General features: G+C 50.3%; 1 protein-coding gene across 7 annotated transcripts in view; it reads right to left on the bottom strand.

The window, feature by feature from the left end:
• Window positions 1–2964, bottom strand: part of EPB41L4B (erythrocyte membrane protein band 4.1 like 4B) — a 124456-nt gene extending 121492 nt beyond the window's left edge. For 3 of the 7 annotated variants that reach the window (XM_059143600.1, XM_059143601.1, XM_059143602.1), the window contains exon 1: window positions 2060–2964. In XM_059143600.1, coding sequence (XP_058999583.1) covers window positions 2060–2365 — 306 coding nt within the window. In that variant the 5' untranslated portion in view covers window positions 2366–2964. The remainder of the gene's footprint in view (window positions 1–2059) is intronic. The other 4 variants (XM_059143603.1, XM_059143604.1, XM_059143605.1 and 1 more) reach the window with 3 other exon arrangements.
• Between the last annotated feature and the right edge of the window lie 23166 nt (window positions 2965–26130).

Genomic DNA, 26130 nt, shown 5'->3' with positions numbered 1-26130 from the left:
GTGGTTTTTCTTGATCATTCCTCCCTGAGGGCTCACATGACAAAAGCCTGCATTTTGTCTTTGGACAGGTGGCTATACATAGGCGTGCGTCTGTATAAATAATATTTGGGTTTCGCTCTGTCACGTCTTAAAAGCATCAAGAAATCTGCCACCATTAAGAAAACCCAGGGAAACCTTTTGTCAAGCAACCTCTCGTAAGGCGGAGAAACCTTTCCGGATGTAAAATATCCCCCCTCCCCCACACTCAGTGTGGGCCCCATCCCAACCTGTTCGCTGGGGTACCTGTCTGGGTTGACCCACCACGTATGCATTTGGTTCAGTCTGCATTTTTCATCTGAGAAACCCCAATTAAGCCTGTCGCACAAACCTGACAGAAGCAATACATTTTATAAACGAATCATCCCTGGAGAATAGACAAGAAAATCCTCTAGGAGCTCCGTCAAAGTTCTCAGGGAAAGCATTCCTCTCCCGGATCCGAGATGCAAAATACGCCACATCCTCTCCCCACACCAGCTGCCGGGCTCTCCAATCCTCCAGGCTCCCGGGGCCTCCCCTCCCAGCTGAAGACGAGCTGGAGAGCTGGAGAGCCTCAGTCGTGGGGAGGAGTAACATTTTAATGCTATTTTAAAGACAACAGCTCTAAGCACAGGAACATTGGCTCCTTTTCCCTGAATAAAAAGGCCCCACAAGGGTATTATCATAACAAAACGATATTCTATGGAGAGCACTAGGAGGCACAAAAATAAAATTGCCACAAATTGAAACTGTCTCAAAATTACACCTAAGGCTGCATTAAAGTCCAGGCCAAGCAGCATCGGATTTTCCCATCTAAAAGCCACACAGGTTCCTAGTTCCCTCCTACTTTCCTTGGGAAGCCTAAAGAATTTCCCACACCCGGGAAGGCCTACATGTTTCCTTTGGAAGTCTGGGTATGTTCTTTTTTCCGCGTGAACCCCTCGGAATGATCGGTGACATTCATCTAAAAGCTCCACCACCGCTGTGTCCTCAGTCACACCCAAAGATTCCCAAAGGCACCGTCTGCCGCAGCGCCGGGTGCCCAGTAGGCGCCCATTAATGTGCGGATTTGATTTGATCGCATCTGGCCCCTTCGGGCTAGAAAGCTGGACGCCCTGGCGGGGACAACAGCGCCAGCCTAGCTCACTGCTGGAGGGGGGCGGGGTGCAACCACCTGTGGGCGGGTGGCCCCGCACCGCGCCACCGCCCGGGGCGGGGGGGGGGGGTGTTCCTCGGCCGCCCCACGCACTTTGCCCGGGGTGCTGGTGGGGGGCAGTCCCGCACACCAGGCCCAGTGGACGTCCTAGAGCCGACTCCCAGCGCCCCAGCAAAGGGCTCCGCCGGTGCAAAGTTGGCCGGATCCAAGAGTCGACTATAGAGTTAGCTCCCAAGTCCCCCAAATCCCTGAGAAGCGGAAGGCTGTTAAGGGCTCTGCGATTAGGATGGGGCAGGGGTGGGGGACATCGAGGGGCTCGGGAGAGAAATGGCCCCCTAGATTCCCTCCCAAACTTGGGGCACCTGCTGGGCAGCAGGGGAAGGGGCTTCTCCTCCCTGCCGTCTCGAGAAGGCCTGGTGGCGACTTTGTGGGGGCAAGCAGGCCACCGCGGGGTAGTCTCGCATTGCTTTGAGATTTTTCTAACCAATAACCCAGCACCAAGAAGGCCCCCCTGGAACCTGGGGGACGGAAGGGGAACACTGGTCACCCGCGCCAGGGGGCGGGGACTCGGGAAGAGGGGACGGGGCGAGCGGGGGAGGGAGTGAGGCCCTAGGGACGAGGTGGGAGCCGGAGAAGGCGCGACCCAGCAGCGCAATGTCCCAAGACGGGGACACGGGGACACCGAAAGGGCTCCAGAAGAGACCGGGACGGAGTGGCTCGAGAGGGAAGCAGGGAGAGGGAGTGCTCGCAGGAGAAGGGGGAAGGGATCCCCGGAGAGGTGCAAGAGAGGCACCCGGAGAGGTGCAAGAGGGGCACCCAGAGAGGAACACTAGGGGAGGGGAGCTGTCCGAAGGGGTGCCAGTGCCCCGGACCCGGCCCGTCACTTACCGGCAGGTCCACGCTCACTTCGGTCCCGTCGAGCAGGAAGACGCGGCAGTACAGGGTGGCCTTGGCAGCGCCGGCGGCGGAGATGTGCACGGCCGCGCCGCCGGTGAGCAGGGGCCCGCCGCCGGCCGGGAACACGCTGCCCCCCGGCGCGGCGGGCAGCGTCGAGGAGGCGGCGGCAGCGGCCGGGCCCCCCCGCGGCCCCCCGTCGCGCTCGTCCCCCAGCCCCGCGGCCCCGCGCCCCGCCGCGCCCCGCGCGTAGCGCTGCATGGAGCGGCGGCCAAAGGTCCGGCGCAGGAACCGCAGCATCCTGGCTGGGGGCGCCCCCTGCCTCCGCCCCCTGCGCCGCCGCCGCTGCGCCGCCGCCTGGGAGCGCCCCGCGACGCCGTCAGTGCCCGCGGCCGCCTGCGCCGCCTCCCAACGCCTGCGGCCCGGGGCTCGCTCCCGCCGAGGCCGAGGCCGCGCTCCGGCTGCCTGCGGGGCGCGCCGGCCCGGCCAGCGCCGGCCGCGAGTGGCCGCGGGCGGGAGGGCGCGCTCGGGGCGGCCCCGGGGCCGTCCCGCCGCCGCCGCCGCCGCCGCGCGCTCTCCCGGGCCGGCGGCCCGAGCTTGCTGCTGAGGGGCCGCTCCCGACGGCCGGGCACGGGCGGCCCCGGAGCTGCGGGGGGCGCGGGGCGCGGGCTGCGGGCTGCTCCCGCGCCGCGCGCCGGCCGAGGGCCAGCCGAGCAGGGCGCCTGCGTGCTCCCGGCGCGCTCGCTCCCACTCGCCGCGCCGCGCCCGGGGCCGGAGGAGGCCCCGCCGAGCGCTGGCTCCTGAGGCGCCTTTTCCTGCGCCCGCAGCCCCCGCCTCCCACCTGGGAGGCTGCACCTCCAGCCGCCGCCGCCGCCGCCGCCGGGACTGCAGCACGCCCTCCTCCCTCAGGGCTGCGCCGGGTAATTGCAAACCGGGGCTGTGCTGCCCCCTGCCGGCCCGAGCGCCCCCTGCTGCTGTAGGTGTGCTCACGTGTGTACACGTAGGTGAGCACACACGTGTTTCCGGCGCCTTGAGCCCCGCAGCCCCGCAGCCGCCCGAGGGTCCCCCCTTGCCTAGTGAGGAAACTGGGGCTGCCTGCCCTGCGGGAAGCCTTGTCCCGGAGGCCCGAGACTCCCTCTCGGGAGAGATTAGCGTTCAGGGAAGGCCCGACTGAGCCCTCAGTTTCCCCTTTTGGAAAAGGCGAGGGGAACACTAGGTGATCTACAGTGTCCCTGATAAATTAAGTTCTGTCCATTTAAGATCTCAGAGCTGGAAGGGCTCTTTAGGCCCTTCCAGTCCAATGGACTCCTTCCAAGTAAGGAAACTGAGGCTGGGCATGAAGTGGGGAGTACTTTTCCAACCGAGTCCACAAGAAAAGTAAATACCTTCTCTCAAGAAGCTTGTGTCCAGTATTGATGCAGAGGTCTGCACAAATAACTAGCCATAACTGGAAAGGCCGGTTTAGGTCAGAGGCAGAGAGAAGTGTTTATAAACAATGCCCCTCAGGTATAGGAGTTCAAGCTCTGCTTGGGGGAGAAGTGGATCGTCTGGTGTTGCTGGAAAGAATGTTGGGGAAGACCAGGTTGAAAGGAGGGCAGGCCTCTCCAGAACAATAACACTGCCTTTAAAAAAAAAAAAAAAAAAGTATTTATTTATTTATTTTTGTGTGCCTGACACTGTGCTAAGTAAGCCCTTTGCATTCATCATCCCACTTAATCCTGGGAATAACTTGGTTCTACAGCCGGTCTTAGCCCCATTGTACAGAGGAGGGAATTGAAGCTTAGGGTGCTTAAGAGACTTGCTCCAGATTTCATGGTTTACAGGGGCTCATTTGCAGGACTTCAGAGCTCCTAACCACTGCCAGGCTGAGGCATGCGGCAGGACTGGCAAACAGTGAAGGTTCCTGAGAGGTCTGGAAGGAGGCAGTGGCCACAGCAAAAGGGACAGAAAAAGAGGGAGGGTTGAATTCAGGTAGCATTCTGAAAATGGACATTGATTGAGGATCAGATGATGTCTTAGGTCATTTCATGGGTGATATTTTCATTAATCCTGGCTCTAGCCCTTCCGGGCAGTTCTGTTTATCCCTGTGTCTTGGATGGAGTTTGGGGCTTAGAGGAGTAAGATCCTTGCCTGAGGTCTCAGAGCTCCCGGCCAGCAACCGCCAGTGCCTTGACTTGTTCAGTAGTGTTCTCTGTACGTTCTCTAGGGCTCTACCACATGACACTGTCCTGTGAGGGGGCATCTGCAAACAGCCTTCAGGTACATACTCTGCTCCCCTTCCCCCAAGACTCCACTTAATAGAATACCATCAGCAAGCTGGTGTTCAGAAGTAGCCCGTGTGCTTACTGGTTTCTAAGGACAGCTCATTTCCCGCTGGGTAGCCCAGAAGTACTATAGTAGACTGAGTAATGGCTCCCCAAAGATGTCCACATCCTGATCCACTTTACAGATATAATTAAATTAAGGAGTTTGAGGTGGGGAGATGATCTTGGATGAGCCAGGTAGGCCCAATCTAATCGCAAGGGTCCTTACAAAAGGGAGGCAGGAGGGTCAGCCTTACAGTGATGTGACGTTGGCAGCAGAAGTCAAAGTGATGGGTCCAGGGGCCTGGGAATGCAGGAAAAGGAAGGACCAGATAATCTAGATATTCCAAAAGAAATGCAGTCTTTGATTTTAGCTTGTAAAAATCCATCTCAAACTCTGGCTTCCTGAATTTTACAAGAGTACATCTGTACTATTTCAAGGCACTAGGTTCACGGTAATTTATTTCAGCAGCAATAGGCAACAAATACAAGGGCAATATCACGTCCTAGCAGATCCAGTGCATTTACAGTTTTCAAAGCCACGCCTCCATAGGGAGCGTCCTTCAAGTTGTGATTATTAGTTCTCCTCATCTCACCAGACACCAACTTCTGGAAGGACACGGCTTTTTCTTACTCATTGTCTCCCCACCTAGCACCTAAATTGCTGTCTGGTAAGTAGTGGCTGCTCAAACAAACAAACAAACAAAACCATTTGTTGAATGAATTTGGGATCTCATTTCATTGTTCTATCACCCTATGGCGGCGTAGGAATTGCTCTTGCCTTTTAGAGATGGGGAGAATGAACACCAGAGTACAGCCTGAACTCACATTCCCGCCTCCCGACTGCAGATCCCACGTGCCACCTGCTACCGACAGCACTGCGTCATTGAGAATTCTGTGGGGCTGCCACGTGGCTTTAGGGTTACCCCCATCTCCTTTGTATCAGCGCCGTCACCCACTGGATCTCATTCAGTCCTTGTCAGTAGAGTGATTCAAGCACTCTTTTCTCTACCACACTGAGCAGAAACAGAGGCTCAGGCCTTCCTTTGATTAAATTCCATGTCACTCAAGTTTCAACCTGAGAATGTCAACATTTGATGAGGCAGTTTGCATTTTGTCTGCTCACGGTGCTACGGATCTCAAAACAGCGATAGCTCTTGCTTCATCTTTGCCTTTTGGACCTAGAAGTCTCTGTCCCTGTTAGCTGAGGTCTATAACCAGCCCTTCCAAAATGTTCATTGCCATTTCTCAGCCCTCCTCTGTGTTCAGCACGAACAGGCTGGAAATGCACACGTATCCTGTTTGCCAACCTATCAGTCTTGGAGGAGCCCTTCTGTCCTCAGACCATTATGCAGAAGCCCCCGTGTTTTCCCTTGCATTTCTGTCTAGAACCATATCGGGCTGAAGTTCCCCAGAAACGGTGGACACTCAATGCCAGGTCCTTTCCTTGGTTATCACTAGTAGCTTGACTTCCTCAGTTTCCTGGGCAGTATTGGGAGTCTGGTCTCTAGAGTTACCTCCTTGCCTTGTCCTCATTAAAAGTCAGCTCCCACTTCTTCACCCACCTCCTCAGGTCCACGAGAACTCCCCACAGTCCTTGCCATCTCTACTCCACACACCCCGAGTCATCCGCAAACCTTGGAGAGTTCCTCATGCACTCCCTCCCTCCAGAGTAGTTTTACATGTTAATTAAACAGCCCTTAGCCCTGTCTCTAAGGAACTCCTTTCACAAATGTGCCATTTATCCCTATCCTTTGTTTCCTGGCTCCTTTCCTAGACTCAATAAAATTGTGCCCTCATTCCATCAGACTCTTTTCTTCATAGAACAAGATTACACTCCAGTATATGTTCCCATTGACTCCCCTGTAAAGTTTTCCCTCCATAGGCATTCACTGAGACCTTCCTACGTACCACAAAGCCTTCCCTACCCTTTCTAGTGTTTGATAAATGCTTCATCTTTCTGGTATTGTTCCATACTAATGATGGCTAGCATTAATTACAGACTGTGTAGTGGGCAGCTGCTGTGGTTTCTGCCAGCCTACACCTGACTGGTTTGGGTTACTTTGCAAATTACTCTACCTGCACTCAGAGTCCTAATGGTCTAGGTGAAGCTGACCCCATCCCCTGCCTCAGGTTCGGCACCTGATCAGGCTTGGCTAATCAGAGCACTGCATTTCCCAGACGCCTGTTACTGGCTCAGAAATGGGCAGTGACCTAAGTCAGGCCAATGGAGGTCAGTCCGGGACCTCTTGTTGAGATTGTTGGGAACCAGCAGTTTTATGTCTAGACAAGCTTGCTGCTTGCCGTGGGCCCACCTTGACACCACATGGGGAAACCCTGAGGATGATAACCATGCAAAAAAAAAAAAAAAGCAGAGCCAAGAGATGGAGAGACATCAATTTCTAGTGTCTATTTGATTTTTGACAACCTGGATCCAGCCATGCCTGAAGCTACCCCTGGAATTTATAATTTAAGTAGTGACTCAGATTAGAATGATGATTTTCCAGATCCCAGATCTTTCCTTTTCTTTATTTGCTCTCTTTCCAATGTATAAGCATTGTTTTGTTGGTTTTGTCTTGTTTTGTTTTTATTCATTTGAGAGAGATACAGAGACAGAGAAGGCACAAGCAGGGGGAGAGGCAGAGGGAGAGGGAGAAGCAGACACCCCGCTGAGCTGGGAGTCTGACATGGAGCTCCATCCCAGGACCTGGAGATCATGACTTGAACCAAAGGCAGACGCTTAACCATCTGAGCCACCCAGGCCCCCCATAAGCATTGTTTTGAATAGACATTCACGGCCGTGATCGTATAGTGGTTAGTACTCTGCGTTGTGTGTGAATAGACATTCACTTTGTTCATACTTTAAAAGATGACTTCAAGCAAATAATTAGCAAGGCAATGCTTATCACTGAATTGTTAAGAAATTCATGGCAAGGTGCACCTGGGTGGCTCAGTGGGTTAAGCTTCTGCCTTTGGCTTAGGTCATGATCTCAGGGTCGTGGAATCGAGCCCAGCATGGGGCTCTCTGCTTGGCGGGAAGCCTGCTTCCACACCCCCTCTGCCTACTTGTGATCTCTCTCTCTGTCAAATACATAAATAAAAACCTTTTTTTTTTTTTAAATAAATGGTGAGTTAACAAATCATCTAAATTTTTAGATATAGGAATGGCAATGACCAAAGGACTCGGTGACTCCAACTGAGTCTCTAACTCATATTTTTAGCCAATCCTTTCCCTGCTCCGGATCATATTCCCAACTTCCTCCTCAACATTGAATCCCTAGATCTCCATTCCAAATATCTACTATCCAGCCCTCTGTCTAGACTCAAAAGATAACATCTGGAGAGAAATCAGAGTGTCCCCCACTTGCTTGATACCAACCCTAGCGTGGGTTTCTTGTTCCTAGAGGCTATGCATCCCGCTTTGGGGAAACCCTGTGGCTCTGATGTGACAGTCCTAATATTCCGACCACAGATGCGTATAGCAGGAAGCGGACATTTTTATAGAGTTTGTCCACTCTGCTGCTTTTTGGTTCCCCCCCCAATAGTACCCCTCTTCCTGGACATTCCTAAAAAGTTTGCCTTTCCCTCACTGAGGAGCAGACATCACCCCTACCCCATCACCAGCAGCTGGGTTCCTCTGCCTAGACCCTGCTCCACTCCTGCTGGGAGAGTGTACTTTGAAATAATGACCCCTTTGGCTAGGTCCCAGACTGCTGGCATTAACCTTTCCATGCCCAGCCAAGGCACAAGATGATAGCTCTGATCCTCTTTGCCATCAGGTTAAAAAGAAAGAAAGAAAAAGAAAACCCATCTTTTGTCAAGTCAGTTCAAACCAAGCTAAGTTGTTTGTGGAAAGCCCTTGGCGGCTGGGTTGCTGGTAGAGGCAGCTGTTTTTGAAATCCTGCTACAGCTTGGAACACAATGTGGAAGCAGTATTCCAGTAAGCGAGGCTTCTGTGACTCACCTGGGTTAACATCGTCCAACCAAGGAACCACAGACACAAAAGGAACCCTCCCCACTCCCTCCTTCGCCGTGGTCAACTTCAAGCCCTCGTTCAAGGCAAGGAAAGAGAGAATATGCAGAAAGAGGAGCGAGTGGGTAGAGTAAGATGTCTAGCAGTGAAGGTTTAAGAGGAATGAGGTCTGTGAGGGCCCTCTGAAATGGGCTAGCTGGGGACAAGCTGTGACCTTGGTGACCTTGTAACCAGCTCTGTGGTGGAAGCCGTGAATGGACTGTATGGTTTAAGAGAAAATGACAGTAGGGACACGGAGATGGTAGATCCAGACCACTCGTTTTTGAAAGCTTAGCATCCAAAGAGGCAGCGAGTATCAAAGAAAGAACAGGGCACTTCTGCTGGAGTCTTGTCCGAGACTCACTTTTTGCATCTGTAAAATGGGCAAGTAGGACCAATACTACAGCCTGAAAGAGGGTCTTGGGGGAAGGAATAAATGGCATTTTGTGAAGCTGAACGGAGGGAGGCGCTGAGCGGAGCTGCAAAGTGACAAACGCTTATCAGAGGCCCCCTGCTTTTCATTCCCAAGGGAATCACAAAAAGGATACTATTTCTCTGTGCTGTGCAGAGGTTTTATGGTTTATTAAGGGCTGTCACAGACATGACCGCATTTAATGACTCTAAGACATTCCTGGCTGTGAGGTGTTCTTATGCCGGGTTGACAGCTGAGGAAACAGGAGCGCAGAGAAGAGGTGGGACCTGCCCGAGGCCACCGAGCTGGTGAGCCGGGGCCCGCCAGGACTGGAAGCCCAGGATCCCACAGCTTTCTGGCTGGGCTTCCTGCCCTCCCTCCCGGGGCCCTCTCCAAAAGGCAACCCACCCCTGCCCGCAGCCATGCCAGCTCCCGCCCTCACTGACTCACTGGGAGGGGGCCCTGCGCTTCTGTGCTCCCCAGAGCCAGCTTCTGACCTCCGAGACGCCACCCTCTTTTTCATGCCTTCATCCCCCCCCCCTCCCTTTTGATGAAGCTCTGAGAACTAAAGGCAGGGATTTTGATGACATTAAGATGGAAGCCACCTCGGGCCTGCCCTGCCCTGCCACTCCCCCGCGCCGGGGAGATTCCCAGGGGAAACAGGCAGCAAGGGCATTGGTGGTGGAGACAAGCCGGGCTTTGTTTGGGTTTTGCTGGGTTTGCCCAGCACCCAGGAGCCCTCTGATAAAGCTGAGATGGAGCCCAGGGCCTAGCCTGAAGGACTAAGACACACACACACACACACACACACACACACACACGCACACAGTCTCTCTCTTTCTCTCTCTCTCCCTCTAACCGCCCCATCCCCACCCCCCCATGTTCGTGGGATGTTTTCTCCCAGCCAGTAACCAACTCCAGATGCACAGGCAGCACAGTAAGTGTGGGCGGAAGGAAGAGAGGAGACATTCCTGCGTCTTTTTTTTATGCCCCGTGACCCCACACACAAGTCAGCTTGACCTAACCGTCGCCCTGGAGCTTGACCAGTCAGATTAGGATTCCCTCTTCTTCAGGCGGGGAGCAAAGCGGGGGCCAAGGAGACCTTCCTGGTGTGGGGAACAGCGCTGGGCCTTTCTCAGCCAATGAGAGCCGTCCAAGCTAGAAAGGTCCAGCCCTCCTCCTCCCTCATCCCGTGACCTTCATACCCTGCCAGCCCACTTTCCACAGCTACTACCTGATCTCCTGGACCACTACATCTCTTCCCTGCGATCTCTCCCTCTCCAACCCACCCTTTACCCAGCGCTCAAGCCATGGACCATGGACGATTCTGGAAAGGAAATGGGCCACGCCCTTTCCCTATTTATAATCTCTCAGCAAGGCTGATGACAAGGGACGCTGGTAAAAATGACAGTCCCAGGAGTGTGGAAGGGGGCCTGGGGCCATCTATGTTTGATATCTGGACAAACTCCGCATACTTATTTTTAGCTGGACTCTATTTGCTGGGGAGATGGAACAGGTTTTACACCAGACTCTCCCTCACGTTTGCAGGCCTGTCTTTCAGTAGCTCCCCATTACCTACCGGGGAGGCGGGGGTGGGGTGGGGGGGGTGGGGGGGGGAGGCCTTCTTAGTCTGGCCCTGCCTGCTGCCACAGCCCACCGTCACTTCACTCCCCTCCCCCATTCTGAATTCTAAATGATTATCTTTCTTCAGGTACCCAAAGCACCTTTTAACCCTTTATATGCAAATCCATCCCTCTCCGGATACACTCTCCCACCTTCGCACCTGCAAACTCTTATTCACCCTTCAGAACCTAGATGGGCCCCTGAGGTAAGGTCTCTCTGACCCTCCCTAGACAGGCCTGGTTGTCTCCCTCTCTGTCATCTTAGGGCACCATCTACATGGATATCTCCCTCTGCCACACAAATGGGGCCGCTTCTCTGTGCTGAGAGACCAGTTACAGATGATGGCGGTGTGGGTGAGCGTGCAGAAAGAAAGAATTGAGAGATGAAAAAGGCATTTACCCAATATAATAGGGCAAGGGATGGAGGCTACTGGGGCAAGGGAGGCAGGTGCCAGGCGGCTCCTAGGTTTGGGGCTGCCGCTTCCTCTTCCCTCCCAGATTAAGATCTCCTTGAAGGGGAAGCATGTCTTGTTTACCTGTTCATCCTCTGCCCCCGTGAGCACCCCGCTGTGGGAATTCCAACAGAACAGGGTAGGCTTGAGCCTGCTGGGAAACCAGGATCCATGAGACCAGCCAGGATCCAGGCATGAGGAAGAGGCGGGGTACCTGGTGAGTGGTCCTGGACATGTGTTCAAGAACATTCACAGCAAGTTACTTCGGTGGTTGGATCCCTGCCCCAAATCTGCTTTCCAGCTGCTCTAGGGGGAGCAGTGCCAACTACCATGGTTGTGGTTCGAGAAACGAACTTTGAGACCCAATCTTACCCCTGCCCACCGTCCTGACTTGAGTTAAGTGACTTCTTCTCCCCAGGCCTTTTTGTCCTGATGGTGTGCTCACTCCTGCTCTTTCTCTATTTCTCTGCATCTCTCTCTCTCTCTCTCTCTCTGTGTCTTTCTCTCTGTCTCTCTCCCTGTCTGTCTGTCTGTCTGTCTCTCTCTCTCTCTCTCTCACACACACACACACACACACACACACAGAGGCTGGCACACAATGACCAGGGTCCCCAAGCCGCACAATCCAGGAGTATGGGTCAGAGGTTCTTTCAAATCCTTGCTGTGTGACCTTGGGCACAGAGTCGGAGCCCTCACTCCATGGTCTCTCCTCTGTTTACAGGGCATAATAGTAGTGTTGGCCTCACAGGCCTGGGGTGAGGAATAAAGGGAATAAAGGGCAGGAAGGGCCAACTATGCCTGGTTAAGGACCCAGTACATGTGACTTGTTCTTGTTAGCATTTCTGTTCCTGTAATCATTGATCATTTTATATCCATTAAAAAAAAAAATAGAAACCTTCTGGGCCAGAGCCCGGCTGTCCAGGCAGGCGGCCCAGGGGAGGATGGGGCCCTCCCAGCCTTGGACATTGGAGTGGGAGTGAAGTCTGTGGCCTGGGGGTTGGCAAGGCTGTGCAAGGACTGGAGAGACGAGAGAGGCGCGAGGAAGAGAGAGAATCTGAGGAGAAATGGAGCCAGAAAGAGAGAGAGGGAGAGGGAGAGGGAGAAAGCTGCCACGGTGGCCAGGGAAGCAGCTCCCGGGGAACAGAAACCCTGCAAACCGGTCTGGGCAGTCCCTGAGCCAGGCTCGGTCTGCTGGTGTGGCTGCATCCAGAAGGAGCAGCCTGTGGTAGGGCTGCCCTAGGGCCATGCCTGAGGCCTACTCGCCACCCCCTGGGAGGCAGGTCAGGGGCTCTCCCAGCCTGGCTGATGACAGCCTTTCTGGGTCCGGGAGAGAAAGACTGCTTTAAAGAAAACTGGGGCACACACTGTACTACAGAACAGCCATACCGCTTGAAATCTGACAGCTGGATTTCAGACTCTGCGCCAGCCAGGGCGCCAAGACCATTCAAGTAGGGAAGCCAGTGATTTCAGTAAATCGGGCTGCGACGAAAACTGGATATCTACGTGCAAAAGAATGAAAGTGGACCCTTATGTTACACCATATGCAAAAATTAACTCAAAGTGGACCAAAGACCTAAACCTAAAAACCCAAACAATGAATGTCTGACAAAGGTAGTTTTCAGGGCGCCTGGGTGGCTCAGTCGGTTCAGTGTGTGACTCTTGATTTTGGCTCAGGTCATGATCTCAGGGTCATAAGATCGAGCCCCGAGAGGGGGTTCTCCTTTTAGCGGGGAGTCGGCTTGAGGATTCTCTCCATCTCCTTCTGCCCCATCACCGTTTGTGAAGGGGCAGAAGAAGATGGAGAGAATCCTACACACACACACACTCTCTCTCTCTCTCAAAATAAACAAATCTTTAAAAAGAAACATATTGTCTGTGTTCCATCACTGTGTATTGGTGGCTGAAGTGGAGTGACTAAGGGATGCCATGTTTTTTGCCCCACTGCGTCAGCCTGCTGACTTTCATGTGGGTATAACCTCTAGGCCAGGGCAGGGCTTCTCAAAATACCTCCTCCAGGACACCATTCCTTCAGCATACTTCAGCACACTAGGATCATTATGGCAGGCAAAATAGGTGTGGAAAAGGTGCCTCATACATTCTTCTCTTGGAATTTCACCAAACATTTGTTAAAGGAGTGATAAAAGCCCTGAGAAGTCCTGCAGTTAAGAAACTGGTTTAGGATGCCTGGGTGCCTCAGTGGGTTGAGCCGCTGCGTTCGGCTCAGGTCATGATCTCAGGGTCCTGGGATGGAGTCCTGCGTCAGGCTCCCTGCTGAGCAGAGAGCCTGCTTCCCTCTCTCTCTCCCTCTCTGCCTGCCTCTCTGCCTACTTGTGATCTCTGTCTGTCAAATCAATAAATAAAATCTTAAAAAAAAAAAAAGAAAAGAAACTGGTTTAATTTTCTTTAATCCAGTTGTCTTATCTTTATAAAGACATGGTTCCTCAATGAGTATGTGTGCCAGTTGTCGAGCGCAAAACACCCCTGGAAAGCGCAATAGGGATTTCACTACAATGGAAAGAGATTGCTTTTCTGATGGAGGCTGGGGTGGGGGTGGGGAGGTGGACTTTAGGATGCTGCCCCTGGAAATATTCAAAGCTGTGTTGTACTTTGGAAAATAGAAAAGGGAGCAAAGGAGAAAAAGGACAAAAATAGTAGGAGCAGGGGGTGTCTAAATGACGTTACTTTTGGAAACTCAGAAGAGAAAACACAGTAAACATACCAATGGGAAACATTATCTTAATGATTATCTTAATTGTAATCAAAGATAATGCAAATTAAAGCAGACTTCAGGCACTTTCAGACATTTCCTAAAGAAATACAGGGGATTAGGAGGAAAATGCAAAATAATAGTCCCAGTGCTGGCAAGGTTGTGGTGAAACTGACATGCTCAGTTAATCAATGACACCGCGAAGTTACACAACCGGTTGGGGAGGCAATCTGTAGCGAGAACCACAAAGATCTGTATCTCTTTGACTATTAACCCCACTACTAGCAATCTATCCTAAGGAAATATTAAACTGAAAGCTTTCCACTGAATTGCTCCCAACAATAGCAAAATACTGGCTGTGTCTTATGTTAAAGTTTCAAATGGGAAGTGTGAGGTTGGGTAGAAGCGTCCTATCGGAGGAGACTGAGTACCTATGGAATTAAAGCAAACTGGGTATCAGTGCATTCGAGTCTCCTGAGGAATTTTTAAAAACACAGATTCTGAACACTTTATGCGAAATCAGTCTCTGGCCGAGAGCTTGCTCCCTGAGCCACTACATTTGGCTTCTCCCCTCTCAACCCCCACCTGCCATTTCTGTTTCCAGTTTAGAGTGCAGAGAGAGGGAATCTACATGGAGGACATCCTTCTGTGCCAGGTCCCTGGCCGGCCAATGCAGTTGGCTCCTCTGGGGTCAATGCCCAGCCCTGATCCAACCAGCTGTAGGTGGTTGACCAGACTAGTACAAAACACAGTCCCCTATATCTACCTGCCTCTCTTTTCTCAGCAGGGCTTATGCATGGGACAATTTGCCTGGATTGCAAAGGCTATCATGAAAACATCTGTGGCTCTTGGAGGCGGGGGAGGGGTGCAAGGAGCTGATTACATAACTCCAAATTTCCAGTTGATAAGAAATCTTCAGATTGGGTCACAATAGAAAATCTCAGCAAGCGAGCCTGCCTTTCTGGACCAAGTGCTTTGACAGCAAGAAATAAACATTCTATAGCCATTTAGTAAACAACCACTGAGACAATTAGCAAACATAACCTCCAGTAGCATGGACTTTTGCCTCCTACAAATTTCGGAAAGGTTGCTTTCACTCATGTCAGGGTTTCAAAGTAGCACTTTCCCAAATTATTTTAGCAAATTAGCAGTTTGGAATATCACGCTCAGCTTCAGCAATCCTTGCCAACTGCATCCCGCTCCGAGAAAGCCATGCTCAGTCTTTTCCAAGCAGATAGTGTAATGTTGCCTCTTGCTGAAGTTTGGCCAGTGGGATAGGGTTAACTGAGGAGAGGCCTTGGCAATGGAGCTGCCAGAGAGTGATGATCAAGGAGACGCTGGCAGGCAGAGAAGCAAAAAAAAAGAGAAGTCCAAGAGGACTGAAGCTGCCCTCCCTCCCTTGGCTTCTTGAGGTCAGAGAACTTCATGCTGTTCTGTCTAATATGACAGCCACCAGGCACTTGTGGCTCTTTACATTCAGTGAAACAAAAGGAAAAATTCAGTTCCTTAAGGGTCCTGGTCCCATTCGAGGGCTCAAGTGCTTCCTCAGTCCTGTGGCTGCCATGTTAGTGCAGACATACACCATTTCCATTACTGCAGAAAGTTCTATTGGGTATGGGTGTAGAGTGAGCTGTGTTCTCTTCCCGCTACCCCACTGCCGAATGTTGGTCACTCTGTGCCCACTCTGTGGGTACAGATATCACAAAGCCGGTTTGGAAATCTCTTAATGGTGTAACATTTGTGTCTGGAGAGCCAATGAGCTAAAACCACGTGATCAAGTCCCCCGCCCGCCCCCCCACCGCCCCAGGAGGGATGCCCAGCCCGGTGAAGTCAGGGGTCCCAGGCTTCTTGGATGGAGAGCTCCGGAGGTTTTCTCTCACTTTGTAGGGAAGGAAGGTCAATGGGTTCCTCCTTATCCTTCTTTCCTAGCAACACAGTCTAGCTGTCATTTCAATGAGGTAGTGATTCGTTTTTGTGTCCCTATGAGGGACAGGAGCCTTAAATGGGGAGATCAGTCCAGGATTCAAATGTTATGAAGGTATGGAGAAGACTTAGAACATTGTCACTTAAAAATAAACCAAATCAGGGGCGCCTGGGTGGCTCAGTGTGTTAAAGCCTCTGTCTTCGGCTCAGGTCATGATCTCCGCGTCCTGGGATCAAGCCCTGCATCAGGTTCTCTGCTCAGCAGGGAGCCTGCTTCCCTCTCTCTCTCTCTCTCTGCCTGCCTCTCTGCCTACTTGTGATCTCTGTCTGTCAAATAAATAAATAAAATCTTTATTTTAAAAAAAAAAAAGTGCACTTAAAAAAATAATAATAAAAAAAATAAACCAAACCAAACTTTCCGTTGCCACCTGGTCAACTACCAGTAAGTACCAGGCTGTCCTGGGAGGTCTTATGGGGGGATCATGTTAACGAGTGGCCTCATCCATCAGGGGAAGCCTCAGGAGAGAGTTCCACTCAGCGGAGCTAAGCCCCCACTCTCAATTTCACTGCTGGGAAGATTACAGGCCTGTGCCATAGACATGCCTGAGGCCTCCCTTCTAGCCAGGTTTCCTCTTATTCTGCTCCCACTTCTGCAGACACAGCCCAGCGGTTCCCCTGCAGAGGCGCCAGGCCTGGGACATTGGCTTGCTAGATGCTGCAGCCAACCCCTGCCTCTCCCTCACCCCCCAACCACCGCCTTTTAAAAAATTTTGTTTATTTATCTGAAAGAGAGAAAGCACAAGCAGTGGAGGGGAGGGCCAGAGGGAGAGGCAGAGGGAGGATCCTCAAGCAGTCTCTCTGCTGAGCCAGGAGCCCCATGGAGGGCTGGATCCCAGGACCCCAAGTTTACAACCTGAGCCAAAGCCAGACGCTTAACTGACTGAGCCATCCAGGTGCCCCACTGCAGGCCCCTTCTGCTTAACAGCCCTAAGCTGTTAAGAGGGACCGCTCCCTCTTTTCTGCATTCCCAGCCTGCACGAACCTCAGAACGGGCTGAGCGGAGGCCGTCTGATTTGTCTGGAGCAATCCAGCCAGCCCCATTGCAAAACACACTGATGATATCCACCCAGGTTTCTCATCTGAAAGGTTTGAATTTTTTCCAAGAGAAGACTTAATAGATTAATTAGACCTTTGCCCCTCAGGGATTTGGCAAACAAACAATGATGCGTTTATACCAATAATAGATATAAAGAACTGGTGTTTTATCATCAAAATTAGCCAACCCGGGTTTAATAGGAGGGGGCAACAGGGAGTTAAAGTATGCATGGGGTTGGCGGGGTGGGGTTGGGGGGTACAACGATAGGCATGTAGGTGAATTTACTGCATTCTAACCCCCAAGCCCTTCAGGTAAACTGTGGCAGAGTATCATCTAAAGGCTTTGTATACTGTGCCTCGAAGTGAGCCCCTATTTCTTAATCTCAGGGAAGCATACTCCTTCCCTGGATGGCCAAACAGATCTTGTTTCTGAGAGTTGCAGCCCTCTCTAGCATTTGAATACATTAATCATTTTTATAAAATTCATTTGTTTTTGACATCTTAAGTCTCCAGTAATTTTTTTTTAATTTTTTAAGATTCTATTTATTCATTTATTTGAGAGAGAGAGAGCTCAAGCAAGCAGAGAGAGAGGAGGAAGCAGGCTCCCCGCCGAGCAGAGAGCCTGATGCAAGGCTCGATCCCAGGACCCTGAGATCACGACGTGAGTCCAAGGCAGAAGCTCTAACCCACTGAGCCACCCCGGCGCCCCTCCAGTAATTTTTTAAAAGATTTTATTTATTTATTTGAGAGGCAGAGTGAGCAGTGGGGCAGGGGAGGGAGGGGAGTAGCAGACTCTGTGCTGAGCATGAGTCCGTTGTGGCACTGGGTCTCAGGACCCTGAAATCATGACGTGAGCCCAAGTCGAGACCAATACTCAACTGACTGAGCCACCCGGGCATGTTTTTTTAATAATAATTTTCAGGTAGGTGTTTCCTGGAACTAAGTGGAACATCAAAATTATCAGATGAACTTTCCTGCAATTGAAAAATAACTTGTTGGGGCACCTGGGTGGCTCAGTGGGTTAAAGCCTCTGCGTTCAGCCCAGGTCAGGATCTCAGGGTCCTGGAATGGAGCCCCACATCAGGCTCTCTGCTCAGCAGGGATCCTGCTTCCTCCTCTCTCTCTGCCTGCCTCTATGTCTACTTGTATTCTCTGTCTGTCAAATAAATAAATAAAATCTTTAAAAATAAAAAAAAAGAAAAATAACTTGTTAAATGTTTTTGTCTGGTTATTTAAATAATAGAAAGAAGGAAAGAAAGAAAGGTGAGAAAGGGGGGAAGAAGGGAGGGAGGAAGGAAACAGAAGAAAAGAAAAGAAAGCATTTAAGAAAGGAAGGGAGGGAGGGAAAGAAAATTCAAGCAGCAAGAGGTCCAGCCTATATATGGGTTCAACATTCCTTACCATGTGGTAACCAATATGAAAAAATCTCCTAAAGTTTATAGGAAATGAGAGTTTTCTTTTCTTTTTTTTTTGTAAAGATTTTTATTTATTATTTGACAGAGACAGAGATCACAAGCAGGCAGAGAGGCAGGCAGAGAGAGAGAGGAGGAAGCAGGCTCCCCGCCGAGCAGAGATGATGCGCGGGGCTCGATCCTAGGACCCTGAGATCATGACCCGAGCCCAAGGGAAGGCAGAGGCTTTAACCCACGGAGCCACCCAGGCGCCCCGGAAATGAGAGTTTTCTAATGAGAAGAAAATCGTATTATAGTCTTTGGCGCATTTTCCTCGGGGATCCACGAAGCAGCAGCAGAAGGCTTCAAGGCCGTTCCAGTATGGCCCAATTACCTGTACAGCCTCCTCTGCATCCATTTCCCCCCCCCCCAACCCCCCACCACTCCTTCAGGGTCTCCTGCACTGCCTCCAGCTCTTTGCCCACACTGTTCCCTGTGTGTGTGGCGTCCTCCTGCACCCAGCCCTGTTTTCTGACAGCTTTGCATACTCTCTCTTACTGTTTAACATGCAGGCAGTAAGTGGGCACTGTCAAAGTACAAACCAGATACACTAGCAAAATAGGAGACACACAGCAGAGTGAACCTGTTCTGCGGGTTCCAATTTCTCCAGGAAGCCCGGCTTCCCTGAGTCCTCAACTGCTGGATCCTGGATCAACCAGCTCCCCTCCCCCACCCCCCCTTCCTTGCTCCCTCCCCCCACACACAAGGGGGGGGAGGGGGCGGCAGGGTGGAGTGGGGTGGGGGGGAAGCCCTGCTGGGTTTGTGGGCACCATTCCTGAGCTTAGGCCAAAGCACTTCTGCAGACAGCTCTCAGAGTCTCTGAAGTGGCTGCTTTACCCTCCCTGCGGATTCGCACCCCAGACACCTCCTTCCACAGGTCTTGCCTGATCCCTGGAAACACACAGTAGAAGTTCTGGGTTCCTGGAGCCCTGCCTGCCCCAAGGCTACCTCACCCCAGAGCCACTTCAAAAGGAGGCCACAGACTTCCTGGTTGGCCTAAGGGCCATTTTTCGGGGGCCACAGTTAACTGTGGGATCTGGGCTTAACTCTCAAGCTTGGATCCGCCTCTCAGTGGAAAGACCTGAGGGCATCTTCGCCCCAGTCAGTAAACACAGCACCAGGTGCCTTCTAGAACCAGAAGGGAGGAAGGTGGTGGCTTACCTAGAGAAGGATCCTCTTCTGAAACTTCATTTTTTTGAGTGACATCAATGAGCCTGAAGGAAAAGGGTATAATCCCTACTGAGCACTCCCTCTGGACTCATACGATTTTTTTTTTCCTTGTCTCCTCACAACCACCTAAATGATAGTGGTGTTTTCCCCAGACCTGCCGGTCACAAGGGCAGGGCCAGGCGAGGAGTACAAATGGAGATCCACAGACCACACACCATACGCACCAATGTTTTAAAGTTAAAAATCAAGCTAAGAAGTTGTCCAAGGAAGTGCTAATTTCCTAAATTGACAAATATTTTTATAATGACCTGCGAGTCTAGGTTCCCCTTTAGAATTCCCAGGTTCCTTGGTGTGGCGAGGTAGGGAGAACTGCCCCTTCTCTTCTCAACCCTGACTCTGTCCTAAGCCACCAGGAGGACACCCCTGTGTGGAAACGAGATGTCTCTGTTCTGCCCACCTTCACCCCCAACTCCTGCTCCCCAGCAGCTGCCCTTGACTGCCCCCGGGCCTCAGACAGGCAGCATCGTACAGCCTCTTGAGTATGGATCTGGGGGGCAGCCTCTACAAACCCTAAAAGTGGGGGTCCCCTCAGTCTATAGGGTCCTGTTCTGGTGTTCCTTTGCCGGGGCATTTCAGAGACCTGGCCCCTGCAATACGGCCCAGATGGGGAGCGTGGATTCTGAGTGGCAGGTCCTTTTGACCCATTAACCTCTCACCCAGCAGGGAGGAGTATAGGCAAAGGAACATCAGAACAGGACCCTATAGACCGAGGGGACCAGAGCAGTGGGCCCCCTTGCCTGAACCCCAAAATTTTTCTGACTTTATTCTCTCCTGCCCAAGTGAACGAGTCAACCATGACGGGCTAAGAGGGGCCAATCCTTGAGAGGATGAACCCAGGTGGAAGAGGCAGAGTCCTTAATCCAGTGGGTCCTGCTGGGTTGACAAAGCTGCACTCCACACTCTTAGATCACCTGCCGAGTCCCTAGATGAGAAACAGAACCTGGAAGGCTTTACACATTTCCTGACCGTCGCACAGCTAGTCAGTGATGGAACTCGAACCTGCACTGGGCTGACCCAGGATCTCTGCTCTGGCTGTGCCCTACCCTGCAAAGGGGAGCGTGTCTGCGGTTGAAGAGAGGAGAGGAGGCAAGAAACAGAGGGCTGCATTCTGAGGCTTTGGGAGGTGAAGAACCTGGGCTTTCCTGCTGGCAAGGCCAACCAAAGTCCAGGCCAAGGAGCTCCTGAATGTTGGTGCTACTAGCCAGGGGAGCCCCTGATTTCAGCTTTCTGGCGATACCACTGCCCCTCAAATCCAGACTCATCCCCCTGGGCACGTAGCTGATGTTCCCCCGGCTTCTCAACCTGCTATCTTTAGGCTTTTGCTTTGATGAACTTTGACTTTTTCTCACCTTCCTCCAAGCCATCTGCCTGTTCAGTGAAAAAAGGTGGCCTCAGGTGCGTCGGCTCACAAAGCTTTCCCCAGACACGGGGGAGCTCCTCGAGCACAGTGACACAGGGTATTTTTCCCTCGTGAAGTTTAACTATTGACATTATAACTTATTTATAGATCTCTAATTGGCTTTGTCAATGAAGTCCAGAGTACATTGTAAAGCAAGATTTAAAGAAATGAAATACCGAAGTACAGAGTGGCAATCTGGTCATTAAGTTTCTATAGCGCTTGATCCATTAAAGCCTGGACCTTCTTTCATTGTTCTTTTAAGGCCAGTGGTTCTCGATCTGGGCTACACGCTGAAATCACCTTGGGAGCTCCAAGAACCACTGAGGAATGCGTCCCACCTCTTGACATTACTATGTGATTGTTCTGGGAGTGGGAATTAAATTTTTTTAAATTTTATTTGTTTATTTGACACACACAGAGATCACAAGTAGGCAGAGAGGCAGGCAGAGAGAGAGAGGGGGAAGCAGGATCCCCACTAAGCAGAGCGCATGATTCAGGGCTCCATCCCAGGATCCTGAGATCATGATCTGAGCTGAAGGCAGAGACTTAACCCACTGAGTCAGCCACCCAGGTGCCCCTAATTTTTTTTTACTTTAAGCATTTTCCAGGTGATTTTATGTAGTTAAGGTTGAGAACCACAGATTTATTTTATTTTATTTTTTTTTTTAGAGGAAAGCTCTTGCCTGAACCCTACCTGTGTTGCCTTTAGCATTTGAAAGCGTGTCCTTGAGCCTGGCTAGATCCCCCTTTCCCATAGCTTCCTATTTCTGCCATCTGTAAACATCTATTGCCTTCCTCAGTTCCTGGGAGTACTCTAGTACACAGTCAAAACTTCCTAAATGTATAGTTTTAAGGAAAGAAGGTCTCCGTGTATTTCTTGCACAAATGAGCAAGTCAAGTCTGGTGACCCAGGAGGGGCCAATCCCCAGGAAGATGGAACCGAGGGGATGGAGAGGCAAAGTCCATGGTCCCAGGGCAACAGACCGTGCCATCCTAATCCTCGGGGGATCTTCCTAGCTGCATTTGCCCTGCCTGTTGGGCTCTCCCTGGGTCAGACTCTTCTGCTAGAAGAACCATCTAGAAAAGATGGGAGGGCCCGCAGAGGAGGATCTAACGCCCGGGGAGCTCAGGGCCCTGCCTCCACCACCTCCAAGTCCGTTCAGGCGTCCCAGTCACATGACTTGCCACCCACTTGTTGGCTGATGACCCTGAGCCTTGGTTCAGGACAGTTACCCCCCACCGACTCTGCCACCGGCTCTCTGCACTTGTAGGGACACTACAAGTACAGAGAGCTAGTACAACTCGTTCTACAACGTCTGGCCCCCGGGGCTCTGGGACTGTGGCTCCCTGTGGCTGGGGTGGGGCCCGCTTTCAGAGCCCTCTTTGCAGATGGAGTGTGGCCTTTGCAGTCACTCACTGGTCATCGACAGATCTAAAGATTCATGACCACACTTGTCGTCCGTCAAAATAGCCAACTGAGCTCTGCTCCTGACCCAAGATGGTCGGTCAGTCCTGGGAAGAAAATGCTCACATTGTTTCCTCATGAGATCAGGCATAGCTTTGCCAGTGGTGAGGGAAAGCCCTCAGATGCCTTTAATATTTCTGCCAGTCTTGGCAGGTTATTTTCATTCTTCGTCCGGGCACAGAAAACTATTGTTTTTGAGAACTCTCCAGCTCCCTCTAGTGTGGACGATATACCGGGCATTACTTGAGGGTAAAAACTTTGAAGGACCTACGGAAGTATTTAGAAATTTCAATGAAGATTCGTGAATTGGGAAGGCCATCGCAGTGACATTTGTGACGGCAAAAAATAGAAATCACCTAAATCGGGACACGGGAAAAATAATCACGTTACATTATGGTATAGAACTTTGCTTTTTTTTTTTTTTTTTAAAGATTTATTTTATTTTATTTTATTTGACAGAGAGAGATCACAGGTAGGTAGAGAGGCTGGCAGAGAGAGAGAGAGGGAAGCAGGCTCCCTGCTGAGCAGAGAGCCCGATGCGGGACTCGATCCCAGGACTCTGAGATCATGACCTGAGCCGAAGGCAGCGGCTTAACCCACTGAGCCACCCAGGCGCCCCGGTATAGAACTTTGAAGCAGGACATGTAAGAAAGACTTCAATGACACGGGGAAATGTTCATGATGCAAGGGTGTTAACGAGGTTACATGTGCACTGAAATTTCAAGAGTGTAAAAGACATGTAAGATGGGGGGCGATGGCCAGGTGGAGTGCTTTTAGAAAAGTGACATTTTTTTAGAAAAGGAGACTTTTAGAAAAGTGAACAATAATTCTGTATGTGTTCTATTGACAGGTACGTGCCATTATACATTTGTCTAAACCCACAGAATGTATTCCACCAAGAGTGAACCCTCATGTAGACTCTGAACTTAGGTGGTTCTGGGGTATCACTGTGGGTTCCTCCCATGGTAACAAATGTTCCCCTCTGGAGGAGGATGCTGATGGGGGAGGCTATGCATCTGGGGAAATGGGTATATGGGAAACCTTTGTACCTTCCTCTCAATTTTGTTGTGAACCTAACACTGCTCTAAAAAACCCAGAAAGTGTTGGGGTGCCTCGCTGGCTCACTTGAGCTCCTGAGCTCAGGGTTGTGAGTTTCAGCCCCATGTTGGGTGTAGAGGTGATTTAAAAATAAAATCTTTAAGGAAAAAAAAAAAAGTCTTTCAAAGAAGTTCTAGAAATAAATAATAGTAGTGGTTACACAACATTATGAATGTATTTAGTGCCACTGTCTTGTATACTTAAACATGATTAAAATGGTAAGTTTTATGTTGTTTATGCTTTATTGCAATAATAATAATAGTAATAATAATAATAAAACCCATGTAATGTATGCTCAGAAAAATCTTGGAAAGAAATGTGAAATGCTCCAAAATGTTAGCTATCTTTAGGAGTAGGATTATAGATGACTTTTATTTTCTTCTTCAGTCTCTATCTGAAAGGCCCACACTAAGCATGTAAAAATGTAATCGGGATAAAGAATCTGTATTCTGGAAAATGTACTCCATCAGTCCGGGTCTCAATAAGAAACAGACGACACCCTCAAATCAGAATAGTTTGGAGAAGGGTCACCAATAAAGGGAGTAACTACAAAGGTACGGGGTGTGTAAGGGAACCCCAAGGGGTGTGGTAGGACCTGACTCATGGAAACAGTAGAGCTGGTACAGTCCCTATGCTGAAGAGAGTGGGCAAGGAAGGGGTTAACAGAGAACAGTGACCTTCAGTTGGGGCAGCAGCCCACTAGAGTCCTTTACTTTCCTCCTTTAGATTTTGCTAGAAATCCCTGCTAGACAGAACCTCCTGGAGGCCAGAGCTCTACACTGCAGTGCGTACTGGTTGGCGTTAGGAAGCTCAGAGCAGAACAGTAGAGAGTGATCTGGTGGGGCATGGAGAAGATAGCCAGTAGTCGAGTTTTTAATAGGAATCCTGAATTTTTGGAAAGGACAGATGCTCCTCTGTCCCCTAGGAAGCTTCTGACTTGTGTTGTTTTCAGAGTTTCATGACCAGAGCAACAGAAGCAGTCAATGTTTAAAGAAGTCTTTCTCCTTTGCTGTGCATAAATTCTTGGGCCCTTTCCCAGAAATGACTTTCCAGAATAATTGTCCTAGAAAGCTGCACATAGACTGCCTGTCTCTGAGTTGCCACACATTGGAGTCAATTCACAGTTCCCATCATCGACCGGCAATGATGACAGCTAGCCACAAAAAGCCCTAGGCTTGGAGTTAGAAGATTCTAGGCTCAATTTCCAGCTCTAGAAGTTTCTCTTTGGTTAGTAGTGTTTACTTGAGGTGTTAAAACATCAGGTGGAATGATTCATTCACTCGTAATTCATCTAACAAATATTTAACACACTTGTCCCAGGCTCTGTAAAGGGCTCATACTACAGTCATAGAGTGAACACTTGCTACTGACCTCAAATGGGTCATATTCTAATGAAAGAGACCGGTAACATAGAGCTATAATTAAAAGGATGCAGTAGTGTAATTAATAGTAGCTGCTACATCACACTTACTTGTCAAGTATAGTGGCCGATCATGAAAAAAGCTATGTTTCTTTTGGCTCATGCAAAGTCCAGGGAAGGTCAGGAACCCCTCTTCCTTTTTATAGTCATACCATATATGACACATTGTTGTCAGAGTCGGATAAGGAGAGATCAAGAGGTCCATTGGCTCTTAAGTGCCTTGGCCCAGAAGTATACACATCACTTCCGTTCACAGTTCACTGGCTAGACCCATGTCCCGTGACCACGCCCAAGTGAACCCCTGTGGAAGCTGGGAAATGCCTGGCAGCTCATAGACCCTCCGTGAGTACTCTCTCTGCCCTCGTAGGCAATGCTACAATCCCAGTGAGCGAGGAATCATGGATCAATTACGACCCTTTGATTCAAGTAACAGAAACTGGCTTGAATTAGCAGAAACAAAAAAAAGGAAATTCATTATAAGAACTTTAAGGATTTTGGGGGTGTCTTCAAGAATCAAATGGCAGAAATGCAACTAAATATCAGGCATTGTTTAGGATCAGGAAATGCAGAGCCATTCAAAGATTTCTCTTGATTTGGTACCATTTTGTGAAGAGTGAAGAAGTTGGCTTTTCGCTTCAGGGACAATCCACTAGGAGTGCTTTGCAGGAAGTTCAGGCATTTTTGATGATGGATATTTAATTCACATTAGGGAGAGAGAGAGAGAAAGAGAGAGAGAGAAAGGCATTCCAAAGGAGATGATGTCTTCCCAGTTTTTTTTTTTTTTTGTCTTTTTCATATGTATTTTTATTGCGGCAAAATTGCCCTGAATTTTGAAGGCTAAGAAGGCGTTTGTTGGGTGAAGACAAAGAGCGAAGTCTTTCCAGGCAGCAGATGCAAAGAAACAGATACATAAAAGAGCTTGTTAGAATATGTTGGAAAATGAAAGTGTTCTTTATGGCTAGAGCTTAGGGCGTAGTGGCAGACACTATAACTGGAGTACCTAACATATGGTCACTCTTCTTTTTCCTTGCTAATAGATCCTTGCTTTTAGATCCTGGAGGCATCTGTAGTACCATTTCCAAGGTGATCATGACAAGGAAATCTAGACCACTTATGACAAATTTATCCCTTGCTTTTTAGATTCCCTTGGAGCTAGTGATGGCCATGTGACTTTTTTTTCCTGGCCAGTGAGAATAAGCAGACATCAGCTACAGGGTGCTTTTAGAAAAATCTCTTGCTGTTATGATAAAAGAAGAGAGACAGAGCAGGTATGGATCCTTGTCCTTTTCCTACTTGATGTGATGCAGTGTTGACGGAACAGGGACAGCCATCTTGAGCCACGAGGCAAAAAAACATGAGGATGAAGAAGACGTCATGCCAATAACAGAGAAAAGAGAAGGAGTCAGTGTCTCTGATAGCATCATTGAGCAGCCAGACCGTAGCCATCAATTTCTCACCTCTAGATTTCTGGTTCTG

Source organism: Mustela lutreola, chromosome 12, assembly GCF_030435805.1.
Source record: "Mustela lutreola isolate mMusLut2 chromosome 12, mMusLut2.pri, whole genome shotgun sequence".
Lineage (NCBI taxonomy): Eukaryota > Metazoa > Chordata > Mammalia > Carnivora > Mustelidae > Mustela > Mustela lutreola.
The sequence above is the reverse complement of the archived record's forward strand: the minus strand, read 5'-3'. Positions and strand labels throughout refer to the sequence as shown.